Source organism: Ursus arctos, unplaced genomic scaffold (genome assembly GCF_023065955.2).
Source record: "Ursus arctos isolate Adak ecotype North America unplaced genomic scaffold, UrsArc2.0 scaffold_8, whole genome shotgun sequence".
Lineage (NCBI taxonomy): Eukaryota > Metazoa > Chordata > Mammalia > Carnivora > Ursidae > Ursus > Ursus arctos.
The window spans coordinates 34,552,286-34,579,598 of NW_026623100.1; the positions used below are offsets into that span (position 1 = coordinate 34,552,286).

The following is a 27,313-nucleotide window of genomic DNA, read 5'->3' on the forward strand; positions in this document are numbered from 1 at the left end:
ATGGTGCTGGCCACATAGGCATTGTTCTCGCCTCTGCTTTAAGCTCTGTTTCTCATCTGGCTTCTGAGAGAGGTGGCCATTACTCTGCCAGCAAACTGTCTCTGGGAAGAAAGGAATGGAAAATGTGAGGATATTTTCTTCCAAAATCCCAAAGAATCCTCACCTCAGCATAAGCAATGAGGATTAGCTACACAACGAACCACACTGGAAAAAAAGAAAAACAGAGTCCTAATTCCTCAGTGCCTGATGGCATCTGAATTTATAACAAGATCTCTCTTCCTGGACCCCAAGATGTTGCCATGTAAGGGGAGGGATTCCCAAATAGGACCAAAGGAGTGAATCTCTTCAGTGAGGACCCCTCTTGCAGGGCCCTGATGGAGAGCTAGGACTAGCCCGGAAATGACGAGGAATTTGACTTAGATTTGAAGCTGGAGGTGGTAAACTGCTCATAACCTCTAAACCCTCACCAAGCCTGCCCAGTCACGACCACCTCTCACAATACTGAGTATTGCCCAAAGTTGGTACTCACATCTTAGCAGGGCTGCCCTCCTAGTAAGGTCTCCTACTGGCTGTTTTTCTTTTTTCCCCAGTAAAAACTTACCTGTTCTATGTCCAAATCTTATAACAGGGATCTCACCCAGATGTCCTGGTTAAAAAAAATTAATGAAATAAACTTCTGGGGCACATGTGTTATAGCCCTACTGGGTTCCCAAAGGTTGCACCACTGACAACCTGGGAAACAGGGGCAGTGGGCTTTACATTTGGGGACAAGTGAGAGGTGGTCGTGACTGGGCAGGCTTGGTGAGGGTTTGGAGGTTATGAGCAGTTTACCACCTCCAGCTTCAAATCTAAATCAAATTCCTTGTCATTTCCGGGCTAGTCCTAGCTCTCCATCAGAGTATCGCAGTCTCTTCAATAAATGGTGCTGGAAAAACTGAAAAATCACATGCAGAAAAATGACATTGGACCCTTATCTTATACCACTCACAAAAATGAACTCAAAATGGACTAAAGACTTATATATAATACCTAAAACCATAAAACTCCTAGAAGAAAACATAGGGAACAGCTCCTTGGCATTGGTCTTAGTAACAATTTTTGGCTAGGACACCAAAAGCACAAGCAACAAAAGCAAAAATAAATAGGTGGAACCACATCAAACCCAAACAGTTCTGCACAGCAAAAGAAGCCATCAACAAAATGAAAAAGCAACATACAGAATGGCAGAAAAATATATTGCAAATTGCAAATTATATATTGGATAAGAAGTTAATAGCCAAAACACACAAGGAACTCATACAACTCACAGGAAACTAAAATCCAATTCAAAAATGGACAAAGGAACGGAATGGACATTTCTTTCAAAGAACACATCCAAATGACCAAGAGGTACCTGCAGAGATGCTCAGCATCCCTCATCATTGGGGGATGCGGATCAAAACCACGAGGTGTCACCTCACACCTGTTAGAAGGGCTGTTATCAAAAAGACAAGAAGCGACACATTTGCCAAGGATGTGGAGTAAAGGGAACTCCGTGCACTGTTAGTGGAAATATAAATTGATACGGCCACAATGGGAAACAATATGGAGGTTTCTCAAAAATTAAAAATAGAACTACCATATGATCCGGCATTCCCACTCTGGGTATATATCTAAAGGAAATGAAACCAGACTCTCAGAGAAATACCTCCACTCCTTGTTTATTGCAGCATATTCACAACAGCCAAAACACGGAAACAACCTAAGTGACCATCTACAAATGAATGGAGAAAAGAGATGTGGTACATATACACATGGAATATTGTTTAGTAAAGAATAAGAAAGAAGGAACTCCTGCCACTTGCAACAATACGAATGAAACTTGCATCAATGGAGCAAAGTTAGAGCAAAATCTTCGCACCCAGACCTCATGTCTTCCTCTTCCCTCCCATTCCAGTAGTAACCACTATCCTAACACTGGTATTTATCACCCCCATGCATACTATAGGACCTGAAAACATATAATATTGTTTTTCACTTTAATGTATATAAAACAGTGGCTTTTGGACTTTTCTACCATACTCAGTATAAGAAATGTGGTTTGTATTTTGATACACATGCACGTGTACACATGTGTATACGTATCCATACATACCAGTATGTGTGCATGTGTACGTAATCTGAAAGGACACTGTCATGGAAATACCTCCTGTTCAACTACTTCTAGCACATTCTGATGTTTTCTTTCTATTCTAATTTTATTTTATAATGCTGGCAGTGACCTACTAAACAGATTTCACAACTTATGGATGGGTCATAACCAACAATTTGAAAAAAGAATTAGGATGTCATTGTAATATCATCTTAGAGCTTATTTTTTCACTTCTTTTTTGAGAGTTAGAACCATTTTGACATAGTAGATCCAGTTCATCCATTTTTACCTAAGTAAACTCTATGCCCAATGTGGGGCTTGAACTCCTAACCCCAAGAGCAAAAGTCACGTGCTTATTCTACTTATGGATGATTAGATTCTCTATTTTCACTATTCCGAAGTGGCCCGCAGTGAACTTCCTTACATATAAACACCAAAGCTTCTCTAGAATACATAAGTGGAGGTGAAGTTGCTTAAGTGAAACTTACATCTCTTTAACTATAACAGATACTGTAAAATTTTCCTAGAAATTGGTGTATGAATTTGCATTGCCACCAGCACTATTAAAGAGTTTCTATTTCTCCACATCCTAACCACTACTTAATGTTATTGGATTTTGCATTTTTGTCAATCTGATGAAGTGAAATTATTTATTTTATTTTGCATTCACCTCATTACTAACAATGTAAGATTCCTTTCATGTCATCATCATCCACTCAATTTTCCTTTCTATAAATTTCTAATTTTATTGTCTGTATCCTTATTATTCATTTTCAAGGCTTTTTGTATATTCTGCACATTATTTATTAACTATATTTATTGTAAATTTCTCTCATTCTCATGCAATCAAATTTATCAAACTTTTCTCTTTAACTTTTTTCCTATTTTTTCTTATTAATTTTCTAAACCCTGAAGTTATAAAGATATTTTTCTATATTTTCTTATTAAAATCTTCAAGTTTTAAATTCTGCATTTATATTTTAATCCAGCTAGAAATGTGTGTTTGTCTGTGTGGTGAGGTAGGAATCCCATTTTATCTGTTTTCATAGTTTGTTGTCCAAAACCAGTTTATTAAATAGTCCATTCTTTCCCTGCTGCTTTGTAATACTATCAGACATAAGCCAAATTCCTAACATACATGAGTCTGTTTCTACACTCTCTATTCTGTTTCATTGGTAGATTTCTCTATCCTTATGCCAGTATCACACTTTTAAATTACTCTATAGCTTTGTATAATTTTTTTTTTATTTGGTAAGGCAAACCTCTTATTATCATCATGGTATAAGATTTTTTGGATATTTTTGGCCTTCCCTCTTTTGTTTGAATTTTTAGACCTATTTTGTCAAGTTCTATGAAAAACTCTCCTGGGAATTTTCATTACAATTGAATTAACTTTAATTCAATTTAGACAAAAAACTGGCATCTTCTATGCTACCAAGTCTTTCTATCCGTGAATATGATATTTTGTCTCCAACCACTTTGGTCTTATTTTATGTCTTTCAATAAATTGTTTTGACTTTTTTTTTTTTTTAGATTTTATTTATTTATTTGTGAGAGAGAGAGAGAACAAACAAGAGGAGCAGCAGGCAGAGGGAGAGGGAGAAGTAGACTCCCCACTGAGCAGGGAGACCAATGTGGGGCTCAATCCCAGGACCCTGGGATCATGACCTGAGCCAAAAGCAGATGCTTAACCAGCTGAGCCACCCAGGCACCCCTGTTTCGATTTTTCCATAACAGTTTTGTACTCTCTTATTATATTTATTTCTAAGGGTTCACAGTTTTTTGTTGTTGCTGCTATTATTGTAAATAATATTTTTAATTAAATTTTCTAAATTTGGGGGGCTCCTGGGTGGCTTAGTGATTAAGCGTCTGCCTTCAGCTCAGGGCGTGGTCCCGGCATTCTGGGATCGAGCCCCACATCAGACTCCTCCGCTGGGAGCCTGCTTCTTCCTCTCCCACTCCCCCTGCTTGTGTTCCCTCTCTCGCTGGCTGTCTATCTCTGTCACATAAATAAATAAAATCTTAAAAAAAAATTTTTTTAATTTTGCTACTGATGATTTTGTATATCAATCTTGTTCCCAGTGACCTTTTTTAATTCTCATTATTTCTAATATTTTGCCCATAGATTCTCATGGGTCTTCCATGTCGGCCATCATATAACCTCAAATAATAACAGGTTTGGTTGTTGTTTTTTTTTTCATCTCCACTTTCTGCTTTTTCCTACAACCAAAACAATCCCAAGCAAGCTCAGGGTACTAGCAAGAAAGTGGACTCTACTGTCTCTAGCAATATGTGGTGGAATGTGAGCAGGAAGAGGAGGCAAAGCTAACATCGATTCATTATCCTGATGATGGCTGATTATCAGGCATGTCCAGTTCCTAAGTTCTCTACCATGTATGCTTGAATCGAACAATTGTACAATTTTTTAAAAAACAACACACTAAAAAAAATAATAAAAATAAAAAAATAAGTAACTTTTTTTTCAATCTCATGACTCCACACAACTCCTCCATTCACTCTCTCCTACTGTATGCTCTTATGGGGCTGCTCGCAGGAACCCTGCTGTTCCAGCATTTCCAGTTCTTTCCAGTATCATGTCTTTATAACAGAAAGATTGTTTTGGTGTCCTAGGCGACCAAGCTTAGTGTCTACATTCCTAGCCTCGTGATAACCCTAATGCTAGCTAGCATACTTTACAAGAGTACACAAACCATGCTAAGCTTCAGTGGGCTGAAATGTGCCAGGACAAGATGTACACCTCCCATTTTCTCTTTCCAAGTTCTGGCTTTTGGGCTGTTTTTGTGACTTTTTGGTTTTGTTTTTTTGGTGGTGGGGGGAGTGGAGTTCCAGAGGAAGTTGTTGGGTTTTTATTGTTTTGTTGGTTGATTGGTGGCAACCTATTTTCCTCAGTTTAAGCCTACTTTCTTTTTTTTTTTTTTTTTTTGAGAGAGAGAGCAAGCATGGGGGATGGGAGAGCAGAGGGAGAGGGAGAGGGACAAGCAGACTCCTCGCTGAGTGCAGAAGCCAACACAGGGTTCAACATGGGGCTCGATCCCACGACACCGAGAGATCATAACAGGAGCTGAAGGCAGATGCTTAACTGACTGAGCCACCCAAGCACCCCAGTCTACTTATTCTTAAATCTGAACATGAACTCAAATATATGTTTTATTATCAATGTTACTCCCATTTTTCCTCATTAGCGTTATTCTTTCATTGTGGCTTCTATATTTTCCTTTTATCTCTTTAACTGTTTAAACATCCCTATATCAATTGTCTGTTTCAGATTGTATTTCTATGATCTCAAGTTTGGATTTGCTGATCCTCCTTCTTATTGTGTCTGCAAGTTCTTGTTTATTGTGGATCTTTCAACAGGCATTTTATAATTTTTTACTGAAAGTTCATCTTCCACTGAGCTAAATCAAGCTCTCCTATGACCAGAGTGATTTTCCAACTGTTTCTGCATGTGTCCTAGCAGTAACATAACCAAGACTACTTTTTATGTGCATTTCTTAATTTAGTATGTCCACAACTCAAAGGCAAGATACATTCAGTCTCCAGAACCTCTCAAAGCATAATGTTGGGATTTCATTTTTTCTCAAAAGGCTTTTATTTTTTCCACTCAGAACCCAGGCAGAGGCAAACTTTTCTGACATCTTCCTGATTCAATGGCTGGATTTTTTTTCCTAGTCCTCCTTTCATGGAGAGTTCAGCCCTGCAGTTGCCCCACCTTTTTTGCTTTCTTGTTCAGGCCTCCACATGGCACTGGCCCAAGGCCTTAACTCTCATCTCTGCATGGGCCCTACCCTAGCCTAATAAGAGCAGAGACAGACACACCCACACCCCTGGCTCTCTGCGGCGCCGCTCACCACTTCCGGCTATGTTTTTCCATTCCCTCTTCATTTCCAGCAACTGAACTAATTTGGTTTTTGTTTTATCCCATATTTCTACGTAGTAGGAAGGATTGCACATTAGCCCACTCTTCCTGGGTCCCCTTTTCCTTTACAGAGGCCCGGAAACCAACCAGGCCTTAAAACCTCTTATAGAGACCAGAAGCAGAGGCCGCTGGGATCTAGGGTAGATTGTACCTGCAAAGAGTATCTCCAGAATTTGGCCAGAATCTTTTTGGGAAGAAGGGGCTGGGCTTGTCTGATTACTGACTGGACAATTTCTGCTTAACAACCACCTTTCTGTTCTTGTGCTAAAACGAAATCGGAATGCTTCTTCTCTGCCAATTTCAGAGGGTGAGATCATCCTTACAAAGTCCTTGGGGAGACATTCAGTCAGGAATCTTTTACAAAAGAAACGCACGTGGCATGTGAGACTTGCTGAAGGACTGACTCTCGTCTTAAGAAACAAACCGGACAGGTCTCCTTGTTGTTGTTGTTGTTGTTGTTGTTGTTGTTGTTGTTGTTGCTTTGGGAAGGAGGCTCCTCAAGTTTTTGTTTTTATTTTTTTAATGAAAAATAGCAATAAACCAGGGACCTTGGCTCTTTGTGGAGGGAACACCTACCTTCATGGGTCAACAGGCTGTAGGGCCATAGCAAAGTACTCTGACCGTGTTCCAAACGATCCCTTTCAAACAGGATTGTTGTGGGAAGTCAAGAGGGAAGTCAGCAAGTATCTCAAGAAAGGAGGGTCAAGAAAAACAGACCCCAGGTTTTGAAGTCCATTACAGAGACAAACCCCTTACCAACATTCCCAGTGACGGCTTTCTGCTACATGGACACACATGTTTAAAGCCCAGTGGGCACCACATCTATGTGCCCGGGCTTGAGAATAATCAGCCCAAGACTAAATGGGTAGAAATCTCCTTCATAGAACTCCTGGGCTTTAGTCTTACTGATATCTTCCTCTCGTGGTATTTCTTTCACTCCTGTTCTTCAAAGCTCAATACCATCCTTAGAGTCAGAACTGACTCCAAGGGAAAGTTTGAGTAATCTGTCAATCCACACCTTAGTGGGAATTTAACCCAAGGTAGTATCCAACCTGAGATGCTGTCTCTTGAAAATTGTCATCTCAGTGAGATAAAAATTCACCTGAAATTATGGTGCAGTGTGAGGACTCAAATGAGGCCCTCCAACTCCAAATCCCAACCTCTTTCCAAACCTCACCACTATGCCAGAAAGAGTAGATTGGGGCCTCTTCTCTGAGCTATGAGGCCCAGGCAGGCCTGTAATCTTGAGCTTTCTCTGTCTACGGGAATTGCCGCTCTGGCCAGGCATTAGTGGTGAACACTCACAGGTTTAATTTCTACCAGCTCCTCCACTGAATACACATTCCCACCAGTCAGATCTGTCTGCTGGAGTCATAAAGAAAATAGGAATGATGAGAAAACTCACTTATTTTCTCTTAAGGAGTTCCACCTCACGGGGCAGTATCTTTGGGGAGCCATTAGCTACTTCCTTGCTATCTCTTAGGGAGATTTCAGCATCCCAGAGAAATAACCAAAGGAATTTTCCGAAACAATTACATTCACATCAATCCAAAGCCTAATGCAGGGTGTTAATCTCATTAAGAGCCTCTTATATAAACTTGCGCATACACCAGCCACAATTTCTGCTGAAGGGTGAGCCTATGGGCCCATGTTTGTAACATTTAACCCCACAGGTGGGCCAGAGCTGATGGAACCATGAGTGGAGACCTGGCCCAGGAGAAACCAACCCCCTGGCTAGGCTGAGCCAATCAGATTCTCCCTTTCAAAAGAGAGGCCCAGAAGGTAAAAGGGGGGTAGGCCTTGCATCTGGAATTCCAGACCAGGCCAGAGTTGTGCCCTGGTGAGCTGAGCGGACTGCAGACAGAAGCAGACAGATGCCCATAGATCTGAGAGGAGGAGGCTGCATCCTCAGGTCAGCCAGAGCCAGCAAGTGAACTGAAGAGGGCTCATGTGCTTCGGCCTGCACCCAGATACCATGTTGGAACAGAGGGGGGAGGGAGGAGAAATTCTGAAGGACAAGTAATTGCCCCACAATGGCAAGAGCCCTCACAAGTACAGTGCACCCACTATTGGACGCTGTGGCAGAAGCCCTGTCAGAAGGGAGACAATGGGCAAATGCATAAAGGGTGCCCACGTGGCGAAGAGATCAGGGATCACAGAACACGCAAAAGGCCCTCTGGCTGCTCCCCCTCCTTTCATTTTTCTCCAGTGGTTTCTGGTGTCCCTCCTGACAACAGCTTTTACTAAACTTCCTCCCCAGCCCTCCCCACTTCACTTTCAGGAGGAGATCTTCCTCTTCGGTCAGTAAAAAATCAAAGCACCCAAGAGGAGGTGTGTCCATGCCCCTTGCCCTCCACAAACTCCCTGTTTCATCACCTACCCATCCTCGCTTCCTCATCAGAGGAAACATGCCTCCTCTTTACAAAGCTGAATCTTCCACATCGTGTATTGATCCTGAGGCCTTGGACACCTGGGGCCCCTCCACCCATCATCCATCTTCCATCTCTCCCTCTCTGACAGCACCTTCCTGTCTGCCTGTAATTGGGCTCCAGGGTCTCCAGCCCTGTGTTCCCCTTCCTCAATTCCAGGATTCCCTCTGGTAACTGCCTAGCTTCCCTCAGTCTCTTCATAGCTGAACTTCCTGAAGGAGTAGTCTATTCTTCCCCAAGTCTTGTTCAACCCTCAACTAACAATGGGCATCATATTTGGGAATTGGCTCTGGAGAAACAAGGAGAGCTCTCAATTGCCAAACGCTATGTCCTGGTTCCAGGCTTCCTCTGGTAACCTCTGGCACTGTGCACCATCCCCTCCATATTGGTGATGGTCCAAACTAGACATGGATGACACACGGGCTTCGTTGCCTTTCTCAAACCAGTCCAGTCCTCTGTCAGTAGTCCCTTCAGTCAGAAGGAATGGTGCGGTACACTGGGGCCAGTAACAGAGAAGAGTCACCAGAGCAAGTGTGTGTGAGAGGGAGGCCCAGCAGGAGCGGAGGCCTTGATAGAGGCTGAGAGCCTCGCAAATACACTCTCCAACTCTCCTCCTTCCCTCCTCACGTTGCTGCAGTGTGGCAGGCACTCCTCCCAGGGCTCAGGGCACCGTGCAAAGAGTGGGCGTGGAGGGTCTGGAGTGGACAGAAGGACCCAGCACGCCCTCTCCTCCCAACTCCTCTCACTTGGTTGCTGTCCCCAAACCTGGTTGTTCTCCTAATATTCTAACCACTCCTGGTCAGGCTTCACTGGCCTCTTTTCTTCCACCATCTTAGATGTCTTGTCTCAGATCCTGTCCTATTCTTTCTTCTCTTCACAAACTCTCTCTCTCCCTCTCTCTCTCTCTGTCTCTCTCTCTCCCCGCTTAAGCAATTTCATTTCCCACCAGGCAGCCACTACAACCTCCAAGGTGGAGCTGACCCAGATCTGCATCTTCACCTCCGACCTCTCACTGACCTCTTGCTGACCTCTCATCAAATGCTCACCCCACTTGTCATCAAGCAGTTTCCTACAGGAAAAATGTGAGTGCCCCCAGCACAACACATCCAAAACAAAACTCATTGTCTTCTCACTCAGACTCTCGTCCATGTTCCCCTCTTCATTAACTGCGGGTACCTTGATTTCTTTTCCTTTACAATCTTTTGCTACTCACAGTGTGGCCCAACACTGTGGTATGGCGGCCCCAGGGAGTGCGCTAGAAACGCAGCATCTCAGGCCCCAGCCAGGCATTTTAACAAGATGGCAGGGTGGCCAAGATTCACAGTCAAATCCAGAAGTGCTCGTTTACAGCATGTATTGAGACCGTTCCTCCTTCCACTTAACATTGTGTAAACAGGCGCCAGCCTAGAGGCTCCCCATCCAGACAGCTCTGCAGCGCCTGGAATCCGCTCTGTCCCGTCGCTGCTCTGGCCTCTGTCTTCGAGGAAGTGCCGGAAGGAGGGTGCTGTGCCAGTAAACTTCTTACTGTTGTACGAAATCCTTACCTGTCCCCTCAATCCTTCTTGCCTATGTCCTTGGAGGACTCTGAAAGTCACCCAGGTTACCCCCTTGTACGAGAGAGAGAGAGAGAGAGAGAGGGAGGGAAACGATTTGGGGTTTCCAAAATGAGAAGCCCATGTGTCTGAAAAGGTCCCAGCTGACGTTTGTCACGGACGCCATGTAGAGTACATGACGCCCCACTGAATCTTACCAGGATTTTTCTCTCTCTGAGCCTCAGTTTCCCCATCTATAAAATAAGGAGATAATACTAACTCCTTTATAATGTTTCCATAAGAACTAAAAGTGGCAAAACATGTAAAATATGCCCTCCAAAATGGAAGGTGATCAAATATTCATTGAATGAAGAAAGGAAGTTATTTAACATATCAGAGCCTCAGTTTACTCCAACCACAATGAAGAACACAATATGAAGATCACTAAACGTCGGCTCCCCAGCTCTCCTCTCTCATCTGCTCGCACAGTCCCCACGCACGCTCGCACACGTGTGCACACACGTGGGTACTCGCACACACTCATACTCGCACAGGTGCACGCGCATACACACGGAACAGCCAGCAGCAACTAGGGCCGCGCTCCCCTCCCGTCTCCTGCATGGCCTGCTTCTCCCCAGATTCTCGCCCGGGCTCCGCTCCAGAGCGTCTACGGGCCTGCGCACTGCTCTCCCGGCCCCCGAGCCCTCCTGCCACACCGGACACAGCGATCGTTCCAAAACACAAGCCTGAATGTTTCCCTCCTGCTTGAAAGCCTCTCATGATAGCCCAGCCAAACCCACGCTGCATGTCCAAACGCACTGCGCAGTGTTGGGCCTCTGGGCTTTCATACATCGTCCATTTTCTCTGTCAAAAATCCTCGGCTCCAAGCAACGAATTCCTACTTGTCGAGACTCAGCTTAAGGGCGGCCTCCTCTGGCTTTCCCTGCTGCCTCCCGCCAGAGGCGGCCCCTCCTCCAGGCCCTGAGCCCCCACAGCAAGGGATGCAAAGCTCTGATGTCACCTTGGCCTCCTCCCCTTAGGCTACGAGCTCCTCCAGGGCAAGGCCCACCACCCGAGACTGTGTGTTTTCCATGTCCACCCTCCCAAAGCCGCGCACAGTGGGTGCCCAGGAAGCGCTCGTTTTAAGTGCTGTGCCCAGGAGAACGTGAGGAATGCTCCAAGCCAGCCCACCCTCCGCAACCAGTCACAGTCACAGGAGCCCCCAGTTCCACCAGAAGGACCACACAGCCTCCTGTTCTCGGCGGCAAACTTTAGGCCCGGTCCCCTGAGTTGGACTTGCAGAGCTGGAGACAATCCACAGGATGAAACTTGCAAGGGGCCGATGCCCGTGTCCCCAGCGCTGCACCCAGACCGCCCCGTCCAGCCCCCGGGCCGCGCCTCCCTGCGGCTCACACACACATTTCCCTTCCACTTCCTCTGAAGCAGAAAAACAACCACCCTTTCCAAAAGGCAGGAATGTTGGGAGTTGCTTGCCCAGAAATAAAGATCCAGATTTCCTTTCCCAGCCGGAGAGATTTCTCCAGACTGGACATCACCACGTGGGCAGTGCACCCCGGGCCCCCAGGACAACGGGCCTGCCCGAGATGCCCTGCGAGTGCCGGCATCACAGGGACCCTGTGGACCAGGACACGTGAAAGAAGCAGAGTGGGATGAGAGTGGAAGCAAGTTCTGCCCACAGCACCGCTGCCTGAGGGAGAGGCCACAGTCCTCTCTCTCACCCTTCTCCGTACCAGGCGCCATCTCTGCAGATGCCACAGACACGTGCAACTTCCACTAGTTCAGGGAAAGCCTGCCGCGGGCAGGTACAGTGCAAGGAGCCGGGGGAGGCTCGAAATATGACACCTGACTGAGCCTCTGCCCTTGAATATCAGTGAGTTCTGCCCTAGGGCAGGTACCAGTGTGGGTCCGAAGGAATCAGACAGCAGTTCTTGCCCTGGAGAAGTTGGCATCTCGTTGGAGGCAGAGCGGGAGGCCCATGCGTGGAAAATAAAGAACCTGACGAGGCAGGATGTAACCAGGAGCTAAACCGGGTGGCACAGACATGAAGTGCTCTGCAACTTCAGAGAAGAAATGGAAGGAGCTGTGTAGACAAGAATCGTTGGGAAGGTTCATGAAGGGGCACCTGGAAGGATGGATGGGCAAGGTGGGGAGGCATCCAGATGGGGAACAGCTCATGCAAAGGCACAGAGTATGATCTATCATGGTGCATCTGTAGCAAAGACATGGGTTTCTGCCCATTACATTGGTGATGGCTTATTTTGACTGATGATTCACTTTGCAATCAGCCCTGCCAGCCCTGCCTCCACGCAGCCTAGGAGCCTGGGCGGGTTAAGCCATCTTCCTGCCCAGCCATGCGGACAAACCACAGAGCAAAGCCAAACCACGGGGAGCTAGTCAGACAAGGAGAGGAAAGTCAGCTTGAGAACAAGCACTCTCTCCTTCTTAAAAGTCCAAGGAGGAAACCCTGTCCTTCCAATTTCTCTGCAACCTCGCCATCTGTGCTTAAAAACATCAATGTTAGTGGGAGAGACAGCTGCAGAGAACAGGGGAGAGCTGCTCAAAAGATTTGTCAGCTTATGTAACCACCCAATCTTTCATTGGGTTCACTGATCCATCAAAGTTCCCTGCAAGACGAAACGTCCTGGGCTAGGAGAGAACTCTGTGGTGGGCAGCTCCAAAAATGGCTCCCAAAGACCCCCACCTCCCGGAATTGGTGCCCTGGTGGAGCCCCTCCCCTCAAATGTGGGCTATACCTGGTTTCATACTTTTTTTAAAAAAGATTTTATTTATTCGACAGAGAGAGAGAGAGCACAAGCAGGGGGAGCAGCAGGCAGAGGGAGAAGCAGGCTCCCTGGTGAGCAAGGACCCTCATGCAAGACTCGATCCCAGGACCCTGGGATCATGACCTTCACTGACTGAGCCACCCAGGCATCCCCTGGCTTCATACTTCTAATTAGGAGAAAAGAGTCAAAAGTGATGTCACTTCTGAGATTAGAAGATGATATTTCATCTTGCTCACACTTCCGCTGCCTCCTCTAGCTTGCTTGCTCTGATGAAGCCTGCTGCCACGCTATAAGCTGCCCCACGGAGAGGCCCATGTGGCAAGAAGCTGACAGGGGCCTCTGGCGGACTGGCATCAACCAGCTGAATCCTGCCGACCACCACTGAGTGCACTTGGAAGAGGCCCCGGCGCAGCTGAGCCTAGAGACGCCACTAGCCCCGGTGGGACCTTGACTGAAGCTCGAGGGGCCCTGAGCCTGAGGACCCTGTCAAGCCATTCTTGACTCACAAAAACTGCAAGATAATAAATATTGTTGTTTTGAGCCACTAAAGTTTGGGGTCATTTGTTACACAGCAACAGATAACAAATCCACTCTCCGATCTGGCCTTCGGTGGTTATTAATGAAATTGTATATGTCCCTGAGCCGACGCCCACACCTGATACAACCAGAAATGTTCCCCGAAACTAAATCTTCTCCCCCAAACTCACTGTTATCTAGCACGTCTCCCAGTAAATTTAGTACATGGTTTTCAGATGGTTCAACTTGAAAATTAATGTGTGTGTGTAGAAATGGGATGGGGGACGCAGGAAGCTTCACATTATGCCAACTCTTTCATATGTAGGCAGACTCTGGAAGTCCCTTTGGAGAAAACCCTCCTTCTCATAGGAGGCAGTGGGCCACCTGTTAGCAGAGAGCAGGGACCTCCAGACTCAGGCTGGGGTTTAGTCAACACGGCTCGCAGCAGGTGTGGGCATGAGAGCGGAGCAGGACGGACGCTGGCTGACCCATCACATCCCAGGGAAGCCCCCGGTCCTGAGGAAGTGGTGTGCCAGAACTCAGGGAGGCTTGACAAGACTTTCTCCTCTCTGACATTCTGTGACAGGCAGCATTCTGGAAAAGGGGAGTGCTGAGTGCCAAAGGAGAGCCCAGCTGCTTGTCCCAAACCTGGCAACATGGACAGATGGTCTTCTCTGAAGATCTAATTGGGAAAAGACACCAAGGGCTCCAAAGAGGAACCCACCAAAAGAAAAAGAGGAAGCAGTTGTTTGTTTGCTTGTTTGTATGTTTGTTTGTTGGAGGGGAGATAATCTGGGCTGACTCGAACAAGCCAAGGGCCATAGAGGAGGCTGGTTCCCATGGGCCCGAGGGGGAGGCTGGAGCCTGTCCGGACCCTCCCATCCCCTCTGGCGGGGAGCTCAGAGTTCCAGTCCCTCTGGGCCTGGCATGCAAAGCTTTGAGTGTGAGTGTGTTCTCAGAGGGCCAAAACTTGGAGCACAGTGTGGGACCTCATGAGTTCAGTTCCGAGCAGATTTGGGAGGTGAGATCTCCAAATTAAAATAACCAGAGCCTGAATAAATGGGTCTTGAAATCATGGGAGTTCAAAACTGGAGATAAGGACTTTTTTCATTGTGGTAATATATACACAACACAAAATTTACCATTTTAACCATTTTTAAGAGGACAATTCAGTAACGTAAGCACATTCACACTGTTGTGCAAACACCACCATCATCCATCTGCAGAACTCTTTTCATCTTGTAAAAACTGAACTCTGTGTCCACTAAGTGATAACTCCCCACCCCTCCGTCCCCCCAGCGCTTAGTAACTGCCCAGCCCTAGTCTCCCTTCTGTCTGTATGCATTTGCCTATTCTAAGATCTTCATAAAAGTAGACTCATATAATATTTGTACTTTTGTGTCTTTCTTTCACTTAGCATAATGTCTTCAAGGTTCATTTCTGTTGTAGCACGATGAGAACGTCATTCCTTTTCAAGATTTATTACTATTCTATTGTACATATACTGTTGATCTTTGAACAACACTGGGGGTTGGGGTAACGACCCTCAGCACAATAAAAAAAATCTGCAAATAGGGGCGCCTGGGTGACTCAGTCAGTTAAGCATCTGACTCTTGATCTCAGCTTAGGTCTTAATCTCAGCACTGTGAGTTCAAGCCCTGCCTTGGGCTCCATCTGGGTGTGGAGCCTATTTAAAAAAAAAAAAAAATTTATTTTTTTAAATCTGCATACAACTTTTACTCCCTAAAAACTTAACTACTAATAGTCTACTGGTGGCTGGAAAGCTTACTGATAACACGAACAATCAATTAACACATATTTTGTATATGTACTATATACTACATTCTTACAATAAAGTAAGCTAGAGAAAAAAATATCCAGAAAATCATAGGAGAAACTATGTTTACAGTACTGTACCATATTAATTTTAAAACTGCATAGAAGCGGACCCACTAAGTTCAAACTCATGTTGTTGGAGGGTCAACTGTATACAGTATTTTGATTATCCATGCATCTGTCAATGGACATCTGGATTGCTTCCACCTTTTGGCAACTATGAATAACGTCACTATAAATACGGTTGTACGAATATCTATCTGAGTCCCTGTTTTCAATTCCCTTGGGTGTATACCTAGATAAGTAATTGCTGAATCATATGGTAATCATTTACCTAACTTTTTAAGGAACTGCCATATTACTTTCCACAACAGCTGCACCATTTTGCATTCCCATCAGCAAGGCACAAGAGTTCCAGTTTCTCCACATCCTCACCAACACTTGTGTCTGTTGTTTTTCATTGTAGCCATCCTAATGGGTATGAGGTGATATCTCTTTATGGTTTAGATTTTCATTTCCCTGACAATGAGTGATGTTTAGGATTGTTTCATGTGCTTGTTGGCCATTTGCATAGAAATTATGAATTTCTGAGTTGTAAGCAGATAGGTGCTAACGTTGTGAGTGGTGCCCACTGCTACTTTCCCATCCAGTATTCATCTCTTCTCTCTTCCCATTGCATATTCTTGTCTGCCAGTTTGTTTGTTTGTTTTCAGGTCTGTATTGTGCCTGGCTAGACGACTCACTTCCCATGACAGTCTGGTAGCTAGAAGAGGCTGTGGACCTGGTTCTGAAACAGGAGTTCTGGGGGGAATCGGAAAAAGATAGCTTTGGTGAAATGTAACACAGTCAGTCAGCATCTTCTTTTTGCCACTCTCCCATGTTCTTTGTCCTACCTGGAATGCAGATGTGATGCCTGAAGATGTGGCAGCCCTATTGCACCAGACAGAAAAGAGCCACGCATGAAGGCTAGCAAAGCAGGCATGTAAAAGTCAGCCCTGGAGTGATGGCCTGCCCCCACACTCCCTGTTCCCTGAGAAAGATGAGCCCCCTGCTTCTATCAGCCACCACTTGTTGGGTTTCTACCACATGCAGCCAAACACAATCCTAACTGACCTATCCTGGGAGTGGATCCACTCAGGTGAGTGTACAGAGGAAAGAAGACAAGAGAGGGGTGCCCTGGGAATTGCTGGGAGATGACAGAAGGCAGCAGATGAGTCACCCAGAGAAGGGACTAATGAGGAGTGATGAAATGAATGCTTTAACATGAGGTTATGAAGAAATAAACCCACAATTATATGGTCCATTAGTCTTTGACAAAGGAGATAAGAATATGCAATGGGAAGATGTTTCTTCAACAAATGATGTTGGGAAAACTGGACAGCTACATGCAAAAGTGTGAAACTAGACCACTTTCTTACATCATGCACAAAATAAATTCAAAATGGATTGAGGATGTAAATGTGAGACCCGAAACCAGAAACATCCTAGAAGAGAGCATAGGCAGTCATTTCTCTGACATGAGCTCTAGCAACGTTTTTCTAGATATGTCTCCTGATGCAAGGGAAACAAAAGCAAAAATAAACTATTGGGACCATAGCAAAATAAAAAGCTTCTGCACAGCAAAGGAAATAATCAACAAAACTAAAAGACAACCGCTATGAGAGAAGATACTTGCAAATGACATATCTGATAAGGGGTTAATAACCAAAATATACAAAGAATTTCTACAACTAGGGGCGCCTGGGTGGCGCAGTCGTTAAGCGTCTGCCTTCGGCTCAGGGCGTGATCCCGGCGTTCTGGGATCGAGCCCCACATCAGGCTCTTCCACTGGGAGCCTGCTTCTTCCTCTCCCACTCCCCCTGCTTGTGGTCCCTCTCTCACTGGCTGTCTCTCTCTCTGTCAAATAAATAAATAAAACCTTTTTAAAAAAAAAGAATTTCTACAACTCAACACCAAAAAACACAAATAATCCAATTAGAAATGGACAGCAGACATGAATAGGTATTTTTCCAAAGAAGACATACAGACAGCCAATAAACACATGAAAAGATGCTCAGCATCACTCATCATCAGGGAAATGCAAATCAAAACCACAATGAAGGGTATCTGGCTGGCTCAGTCAGTAGAGCATGCAATTCTTGATTGCAGGGTTGTAAGGCTGAGCCCCATGGTGCGTGTAGAGAGTACTTAAAAATAAAATCTTGGGGTCTGGGTGGCTCAGTCAGTTAAGCATCTGCCTTTGGCTCTGGTCATGATCCCAGGGTCCTTGGATTGAGCCCCACATTCAGCTCTCTGCTCAGCGGGGAGCCTGCTTCTCCTCATCCCTCTACCTGCTGTTCCCCCTGCTTGTGCCCTCTCTTTCTCTCTGTCAAATAAATACATAAAATCTTTAAAAATAAAGTAAAACCTTAAAAAACAAACCCACTCACAGGGCGGCTGGGTGGCTCAGTTGGTTCAGTGTTCGACTCTTGATTTCAGCCCAAGTCATGAGCTCAGGGTTGTGAGAATGAGCCCTGCATTGGCTCTGCGTGCAGCAGAAGTCTGCTTGAAATTCTCTCTCTCCCTCCCCCTCTGCCCCAACAGCTGCTCAAGCACACACATGTGCTCACTCTCTCTCTTAAATAAACAAAGTCTTTAAAAAAGCATACACGCACACACGCACACACACACACACACACACACACACGAGATATCACCTCACACCTGTCAGAATGGCTAAAATAAAAATACAAGAAACAATAAGTGTTGATGAGGATGTGGAGAAAAAGGAACGCTTATACGCTATTGGTGGGAATGCAAACTGGTGAAGCCACTGTGAAAAACAGTATGGAGGTTCCCCAAAAAATCAAAAATACAACTACCATTTGATCCAGTAATTGCACAACTGGGTATTTACCCAAAGAATATGAAAACACTAATTTGAAAGGATATACGTACCTCTATGTTTACTGCAGCATTATTTTTAGTAGCCAACTATGGAAGCAGCCCGTGTCCATCAATAGATGAATGGATGAAGAAGATGGTGTGTGTGTGTGTGTGTGTGTGTCTGTGTGTGTGTGTATTTGTGTGTATACATATATTATGTGTGTGTGTGTATATACACACACACATACACACACACATACACAATGGAATATTAGCCATAAAAAAGAACAAAATCTTGCCATTTGCACCAACATGGACAGATATAGAGGTATAATGCTAAGTCAAATAAGCCAGTCAGAGAAAGACGAATACCATACAATTTCACTCATATGTAGAATTTAAGAAACAAAACAAAAGAAAAATAAAGAGACAAACCAAGAAACAGACTCTTAAATCTAGAGAACAAACTGATGGGAGGTGGAGGGGGGGACAGGGGAAATAGGTGATGGGGATTAAGAGCGCACTTACTGTGATGAGCACTGAGCCATGTACAGAGGTGTTGAATCACTGCACTGTATACACGAAACTAATAGAACACTGTGTGTTAACTATCTTGGAATTAAAATGTTTAAAAATAAAAAACAAATAAACATGAGGTTATGATAGCAAATGAATGAAGGGAAGAAAGAGCATCAGTGAGTTAGAAGCTGAAGAAACATCCAGTAAGGGAAGCACTGGGAAGCATGAATTCAACAGAAATGGGACCCCAGGGCCTCAGAGGCATGTCGGGTTGAGGACTGATTAAGAGGAAAGGGACAGAGTGTGAGCGGTCCAACGAAGTATTTTTAAAGATGAGAAACACTTGAAGTGCCGATGGTTGGAACCAGAAGACAGGCAGGGGTTGACAGTTTAGAAGAATGAGGATCCTGCTAGCTGTCTCCTTTTTTGGTCAGTGACAGAATCCTTCAGCTGTTAACTGGGCACTAGTTTCCCAGGATAGTCATGTTTCCCCGCCTCCCATATAGTTAGGTCTGGTCATCTGACTTATTTGAGCCAATACGATACCTGCCAAACTTACATGAGACATTTCAAGGTTATTTCCTTAAGGACACTTATTCCGCACATTCTCTCCCTTCCTGTTTGCTAAGAAGTTGCAGCAGCTACTTTGGACCCAAGAAAGACATCACCGACAGAGGTTGGCAGAATCGGTCCCCTGGCCTGGGTTCCTGGGTGACCTTGACATTGTAGAGTGGGGCCTCACCTGCCTTAACTGCCCACCTAGCTCTGCAGCAGAATATGAGGGAGTAAGAACGCTTCTGTCTTAGTTAAGCCACTGCATCAGGAACTCTGTGAAAGCAGCCTAGCTTCCTAACACAGATGGCAGACGAGCCTGAAGAACAGACATCAGTGTAGGGGTGAATGAGGCCCTGTATGAATGAATGAAAGTTTGGTTTACAAATTTAAATGTATTCAGTTTAAATGTCACCTTTTATTTTGAGAGGACATCCTTCCTACATTTTTTTATATTCAAATGTACTTCCTCTTAAGCACAACAAAAGTTGAGTGAGGCCCAGGTTGAGAGGAAGGGATTGACTGTAAAGGAGCATGAGGAAACTTTCTAGGATGAGGAAGCCATTTCATATCCTGATGATGGAAGTTAGTATACAATTATTTAGAGTTATCAAAATTGCTCAAATTTTAAATGGATGAATTGTTTTGTATGCAAACAACACTGTGATTTTTAAAAAATCATTACAATGAAAAAGTGCTCCTTCTTCTATAAAAATATTAAGAAGGGGCGCCTGGGTGGCACAACGGTTAAGCGTCTGCCTTCGGCTCAGGGCGTGATGCTGGCGTTCTGGGATCGAGCCCCACATCAGGCTCCTCCGCTATGAGCCTGCTTCTTCCTCTCCCGCTCCCCCTGCTTGTGTTCCCTCTCTCGCTGGCTGTCTCTATCTCTGTCGAATAAATAAATAAAATCTTTAAAAAAATATATTAAGAAAAGTAAAAATTGGTTGTCATTTTTCAAGATGTATTTGGGAACATAAAAATGAGGCAACCTTATGTGGATCCCCAAATTTTTTCAAAATTTTCAGGGCTGAAAAACTGACAAGCCTGAGAGCCCCTGTATTGGTTATCTAGAGCTGTCTAATAAATTATTCAAAAAATTAGCAGTTTATAGTTATAAACACTTATTATTTCACAGTTCCTATGAGCTGGGAATCTGGATGGGCTTCCCTAGGTCCTCTGGCTCAGAGGCTCTCAATCAAGGTGTCTGCTGGGGCTGCAGTCTCATCTGAAGGCTTGACTGAGGAAGGGTTTGCTTCCAGGCTGACTCACAGGGTTGTTGGCAGGACTCAGTTCCTCTCAGGCTCTTAGACTGAGGAAATCTGTTCCTTGCTTTACGAGCCTCTCTGTAGGGCAGCTCACTGTATGGCAGCCTGCTTCTAGGAGAGCAAGTAAGTGAGGGAGCAAGAGAGGACAAGACAGAACGAGAGACTTTTTAAAGGCTGCCTCCCACAGCCATCGGTCTCAACATGGGGGAGCCAGGTTTGGCGGAACGGCAAGCCTCCTCCGGTGTGACAGGAGAAGTGGGGGGGGGAGGCTGGGAGCTGCTATTCCTACCTGTGTAGTTATATGTAGTTACAGTGTCATGTTACGTAGCGTTGTTATTTGTTGGAAGCTGAGGGGGGTGGATTATTGGTTCTATTTTCTCCCGGAATTAGGGCAGCTGCCAAGAACAGAGGGCAAGGGGTACCATAGGAGGTTGAAGGGAATGGAGGGCTTTAAAATAGCTGGTGTGGGGAAAGGGGGACAGACATGAGCACAGAACCCCGTGTGGTGCTCCAGCTGGGACCTGAGCCTGGAGGCGTTAAGCCCCAGGTAAGCTACACCCTAAGGCTCCAAGCAGCCTGTGTCCAAAGGAGGAGTCCATACTGAAATCCACCCCTGAGGCAGATTTGCCTTTTTCTGAGAAAACCACCTGTGTGCAGCCAAGGCCCATACGTGATGCCCGCGGGGACGTGGGCAGCCACCAGCATCCTGAATGTGGATGTTCTGAGCAAATGTGAGTTTCCCCTGATGCTGAGGGGCTGGATTCGTGATGTGCTCCACACACGGATACGGGCTATGCGGCTGCTGCTGCGCTGTGGCCCTGCGGTGCCCACCCTGTCGGGCCGTCCCTGCCGGAGGGGCTGCTGTCCCTCTCCAGAACTGGATGAGCGACCTCTCTGTCAGATGTCCTGGGAAAGGCAGATCCTCGCACAGGAAATGAGAGGATCTGAGTCCCAGGCTGCAGTGAAAAGGCATTTCCTCCAGTGTCTGGGCCTGGGGACAAAGTAAGGTCTGTCCCAAAGGTGAATTCAAGTCTCCACTCTCTCTCCTGCTTGAAGGCCTGGGTGCAGTGAGGACAGACAGGGCCCACCCTTGGGAGGAAAGAGGCTGGCCATTACCACGCTGCAGGGAGGCCCATGCTCCCGAAGACGGGCTGGTAGCCCTACAGAGCCACCGCCTCCGGTGCGGGGTTACCCAGGATGCTCTGCATCTCACTGCCTCCGCCTGTCCAGGCCGCCCGTACAGCCCACTTCAAAACGTCAGCCTGCTCTCAGCTGCACTGCCGGGCATGAAGAGAAAAGCTTCCCCACCCTTCTGCAGGGGACAGCAGGAAAGAGAGCCAAGTCCTGTTTTCCAAGCCAGGGCAGCCTCGTACTGTTGTGATGTGGAGGCAGAACCAGGACCACCGAGATGGGCTCTTCTAGGACGGCGCGCTGAGCAAGGCTCAGGAGAGTGGAGGCTTGCTGTGGGGGTGGAGACCAGGGCCCCTGTGGGCAGTGGGCTGTGAAGTTGACTGAAACGTGGTTTGACTCTAGTAGGAAACTGCTTCAAGTCACACAATACTGGTCAAACACTGACAGGCCGATCAGGCATTGTGGGGGTCAAGGCCAAGGCTTGATTGACTCATTTGTACCTACGGGTGGGTGTGGCCAGCACTCCCTGCCTCATCTCCTAGCCCAGCTCCTCTCGGCTCAGATCAGCTCTCCCCCAGACCTTCACCAAGCCAGCTCCTCCAAGCCCACCACACAGATGAGCCCACGAGCTGGCCGCCTCAGAGGCTGCACAGCTGCCCTTCTCTCCCCCAGGGCATTGCTCACTGAGCAAGAAGCAAGCATTTGAATGAGCAGACCCAACTTCCAAATCAAGGCAGAAATCCTGCTCACCTTGGACCCTCGTTGTAGCTACAGCCAGAGACTGTAGAACTGTATAAAACTTCTGGACGTAGGAGACTCCATTTTGAAGCTCCATTTTCTTTTCCAACTAATGAACTCGAACTGGGCCAGAAGCAGCAATAGTTTTACAAGCAGTTGCTCATAAAATTTCAACAGAGCAACTGGCATTTAGATCATATGAGGACAGTAAAATTAATTAATACATACCAGGGATAGTTTCATTTGATAGCACCAATAAAATAATCAATATGATCGCCATCAGAAGCAGCCTAACTGGTCAGCACCGAATTAAAAGGAGGTTTTGTTTCTCTTCTATATCTAAATCATGTAATTACCCCTTCCTTCTTTCCCATAAAAAAAATATCCTTGCTTTCCTCACATGAGATTCTGGTTACCTCAGAATCTGTGCTCCCTGAACGGCAATCCTGAGACCCCAAATAAAGGCCTTTGCTCTTTTTCAGTGTTGCCTCCTTTTCTCAGTTCATGACGACAGTGGCCTGGTCACACCACAGCCCAGGACCCTGAGGCAGACAGAGCACTTGCCTTGGGGACACCAACATTCTTTCTGGTCCCCACTGGGCTGTGGACTCAGAAATCAGCCCAGCCTAGCTGCCTGTGTTCCTTGTGCCAAAGGGGTAGCAGCCAGGGAGAAAAGCATGAGAACAATTTTAAGGAGAAAGATATTTACAGTTAGATTTCACTCTCTTGCTTTCAACACCTGAACTCGAAAGCCCCAGAAAACTGCAATTTACGATCGAATGGCAAAAGCACAACCTTCTGGCTGGGGGAGGTAGCTGTGTCAGCTTCCTGAAGGCTCTTCTCAACACCAGCTTCCTAAGGATTTAAAATGGTGGGCACGAGATGGGCTTTAGCCAGCAGCAGGGAGGAAAGACAGAGGGCATATGGGGCTTCGCACAACTGCGGGAGGGCGGTTCACGTGTAAACGCAGCGCCAAATTCAGCTCACGCACCTGAGTCGGAGCCCACTTCTCTGCTGCTCCTCTTTCCCCAGGAAGCCAGGACTCCTGGATCCGGTCAAGGAGGCAGAAAGCAAGCACAGAAATCTAAAGGACAGAGAGAGACACCGCTTTCAGCCCGGGGGCCAGGGCCCTGCAGACACCAGCGCGGTTACCCCGGCCCTGACCCTGACGCAGGCTGGCCGCACCTTGCAGGCGACTAGGTCTGTGTTCAGAGCACTCCGGGGGACGTTCTGAGCTAGGAGGGGGTAGGGAGCGGGTCCAAAGCAATACGGTGCTTGCCCTGTCACTGTGGCGGGCTGGGGCCTCTGAGAAGCGCGGGTCCCCGCGACCACGGGCCCTGCGGCGTCTCCACACGCCCCCTTGTGGTCACTGCGCGCCACTGCGGCTTCTGTGGCTCGGCCGCATTGCCGGTTGTCCCGGCCACACCCGCGGGTGCGGGAGACAAAAGTATGTGGCCAGACTGGACGCCCCGTCAGCCGCCCTCCCGGAGCAGGTCTGGGCCGCCTCAGCACCTTCCGCTCGGCCGGGTGCGTCTGGGGCTCCGGGCACAGGTGGTGGCGGCGGCGGCGGCCGCGTGGGAGGAGCCGCGGGGTGACCTCTGCCCCTCCGCTCCTGAACCCCAATCCCGGCCGGCCGGCGCCCGCGGGGCCTGAGAAGTGCCTGACGCCCGGCGGCTGCTCCCCAGTTTTCCGGGAGGAGCGGAGGGAGGCCGCGGTGGGGGTGCGCAGCGAGCGGTGACAAGGGCTCCGAGGGCTCCCCGGGGCGGCCCTGCGGTTCCGCTCCAGCCCGGGCTCCGGGCGCACCGCGCCCCGGTTCGGCCGGCGTGCTGCGCCCCGCAGGGAAGGAAAGGACAGAAAGAGGGAGAAAGGGCCTTGCCTGGTGGCCGCATTTGTCTCCATCCTCCCGCCCGACAGCTGGGGGTCCGTGCCCGCTCTGACTGACATAGGCCGGGGAGGTACTGCCCCCTGGTGGCCTCTGGCCGTCACGGCAACTGTCTTCGTCGGCGCACCGTTCCGGGTTCCCCCAGGGAGTTTTATCCGAGCGAGCCTGTGCTTCCCCCCGCCCCGTCCCGGCCCCCTCACACCTCCCTGGGGGTGGTAGGAGAGGGTCACAATAACAGCACAAAATAGCACTTTTCTGGTTCAACCCCATCTGCAGAATTGTGGATACTGTGGATCCGGACAAGTTCCAACCAATTAGTTCAACAAATCCGGGAGGCCCCTCTGTGACATACGCTGACCCTTTCTCTGAGCATTGCACTCCCTCTCTTCCCAGTGCTCTGTTCTGCCCCCTAACATGGCCCCTGGCCGAGGCCCTAGGGGATAAAGCTCTGCTGCTCTGTACCCTCTCAGCTCAAAGCTGCCCTTTCCCTCTCACCCTAAGTGACTTTCCTTGGGGCCCTCATGCAAATAGCCCATCAGTATTATTGCCCCGTCCCCCCACCCCTCCCCGCGGTTCCCAAATTAGAATCTCAAAACTAAAGTCCATCCTAAATTGGCAAGGCACCTTTTTTTTTTTTTTTTTCAACATTTTAAACCGACGGTACTCTCGGATACTATTTTTGACAGAGAAAGTGTTAATTGGCTATAAAGGGAAAAAGCAGAGAATGAGGACATCTGGATCCCAGCACTAGCGGTCACCAACCAAATCCGATTCTGGAGGTCTCTTTGTGCCTGGCTCGTCCCCTGTTAAAATGGCAAGGAGTGAGTGTGGAAGGCTGGAATAGTAGGCCCAGTGGTGTTCATGTGGGGAAGGAGGGGAAAGGGGGTACCTGGAGAAGAAACTTGAAAAGGAGATGATGTATCAAAGGGTGAGACAGGGGACATCATGGTGGTGTTTCAGGCTCACCCACTTCAGGCGCTGAGCCCTGTAGTACATGGAGGGTCTGGAACTTTGGGGTCACCGGGGAGGAGCTCATGAAGCCAGCATGCTGGCCCCGAGGAGGGGGGCATGACAGACATCCAACCCAGACCTGGCAGAAGACATGAATGGATTTGTTCTCAAAAACTTGAGCAGAACTCCTGAGGACTTTCTGAAATGCCTGTGTCATTCGGGATGTTGGGGGACACTAAGGGACCCTGAAGTTGAAGGAATACAGCTAACGGATAGACCCTGGATTGGCTGCCCCCGGGGATACCCAGGAGACATCTTCGGGGTTCATCTGGATCACGGGAATCCTGGTGCCATGCAGACATACGTCATGCACTCTGGCACCCTTGGAAGAGAACCAGCTTATTCATTAGGGAAATGCGGGAAGGGACATCAGTAGAGAAGTCTGATGCTCATGGTTGGACATGGATCCTCATGCTCCCTGCTGGCTTTGGAGACCCCAGAAGGCAGTGATGAGGCAACACCTGAAGAGACCCCCACAGGCTGCTGAGCCTCTGAACAGGTCTAGAGCCATGTCCAGATATTCAGGAGGGAGAAAAATGCAAACAGCTTGCAGAGAGAGATTCCTCATTACTCCATGTTTCTAGAAAAAGGATGCCTGAAAGCACTCTTCAAGCTCCTATCTCATACCTCAAGTATCTAGGAGGACTGAGTCTTCCTGGAGACTGTGGGGAGCAGTGTCTGATGTGCCAGAATCTGGGACCCTCTAGAGGAATGAGCATGTAAGCTGGATCCAGCCGTTCCTGAGGCCCGCCAGATTCACCTGCCTTTCCAGGGACATGATCCAATAAATCTGCTTTTGTGCTTCAGGGCAAGAGAGTAAGATTTTTCTTTACTCATAACCAAATGAGACCTCTTACAAGAGCTTGTTAAGACCACAAATGATTGGATGTGGGCTAACAAGAGGGCGACATCTCGGGCAATGGCAATATGAAGTGTGACTGATTGGGCGGGGATGAGGGGAGGCACCAGTGCTCTTAAGAGAGATGAAGAAATGAGGTAGTGGGAGTACTCTGTGCTTCCGAACGCTCAGTGTGGGCCGGTCCAGTAGACTTTAGATCACGAAAGGTCTGTTCTACAGTTTCATGTGGCCGGTCAGTCTCTCTTCCAATCACTAAACACCCCTCACCCTCGCACTTCAGATCTCAGTACTTAGCACTTTGTTTTGAAGGGTATTGAGTACCTCAAGAAAACCCACACAATGATGAAATCCTACCCAAGTCCAAATGGCATGGACTAGCTACACGCAAAGAACAGAGGCCCCTGCGGATTGAGGATTATTAAATATGAAGTAGGTTTGTCAGGAAAGACCTTTGTTTATATAAACAGTAGAAGCACCACCATGGTAACCCTGCTCGGTTTGCTCTGCAGCCCAGAAAGGCCTCCTGGCCAAATTCCCGCCTCCTTTTTCACTGCTAGCCTACATTTTTTAAAAAACATCCCCAGCCAAAATTCCATGATCTGCCTGCTTGGTTTCCAGGCCCAGAAAATATCATTTTAAAAGTGCTGGGGAACCGGTTGAGACCACTGCCAAAGCTTCTAAATGAAAGCTCATTTCTCACACACACAGTCTCACACACAAAGACACGTTTTGTTTGCCAACTACAGTATGCTTTTCCTTTTTTATGCAACCCAAGTTTCCTTGGGCCCCACAGGCCTCAGGGCCAATGAAATAACCTCAACATATGGCCGGCAATAACCCTCGTTGGCTCTGGGTTTATCTCCCACCTGCTCCCAGAGGACTCAGGCCTCCAAGGAAGTGCTGCTGAGTAAGAGGGTTCGTGCGCCACTGAACAGACCCACCGCTAGACGCAGTGTAGCCTGTCTCTGCAGCGGTCTCCGCAGGGCTCCCTTGTCACCTCTATACCCTGCCCGTCAGCCAGGCCATTTGTGTGTGGTGAAGCTGTGGAGAGCCTCTTGACTTCCCTTGTGTTGTGCTCGGTGAATGTGCCCGAAACCAGGCTGCTGTACCCACTGTCTTCTTGACACTTTAAGCAGACGATGCCCCTGCTATCCAAAGAACCCAAGCACATATCCAAGGGCTGGTCCGGGTGGGGGCACCTGGCTCTTCTCCAGCAGCTAAGCTCAAAGTCATCCTGTCAAATCCACAGGAGGCTACGCAGGCCCTTACCCAAGCAGGCTTCCGGGGGAGCCCAGCCCACCGTTCA

The 27,313-nt window shown here is 47.4% G+C and overlaps 1 protein-coding gene across 1 annotated transcript; it reads right to left on the minus strand.

The window, feature by feature from the left end:
• Window positions 1-24,199, minus strand: LOC130543102 (uncharacterized). The gene is made up of 3 exons (XM_057308956.1): window positions 23,441-24,199; window positions 23,247-23,339; window positions 1-101 (listed from the first exon to the last, which is right to left on the minus strand). The coding sequence occupies exons 1-3, from the start codon at window positions 24,197-24,199 to the stop codon at window positions 39-41; spliced, it is 915 nt and encodes a 304-aa protein (XP_057164939.1). The 3' UTR covers window positions 1-38.
• Between the last annotated feature and the right edge of the window lie 3,114 nt (window positions 24,200-27,313).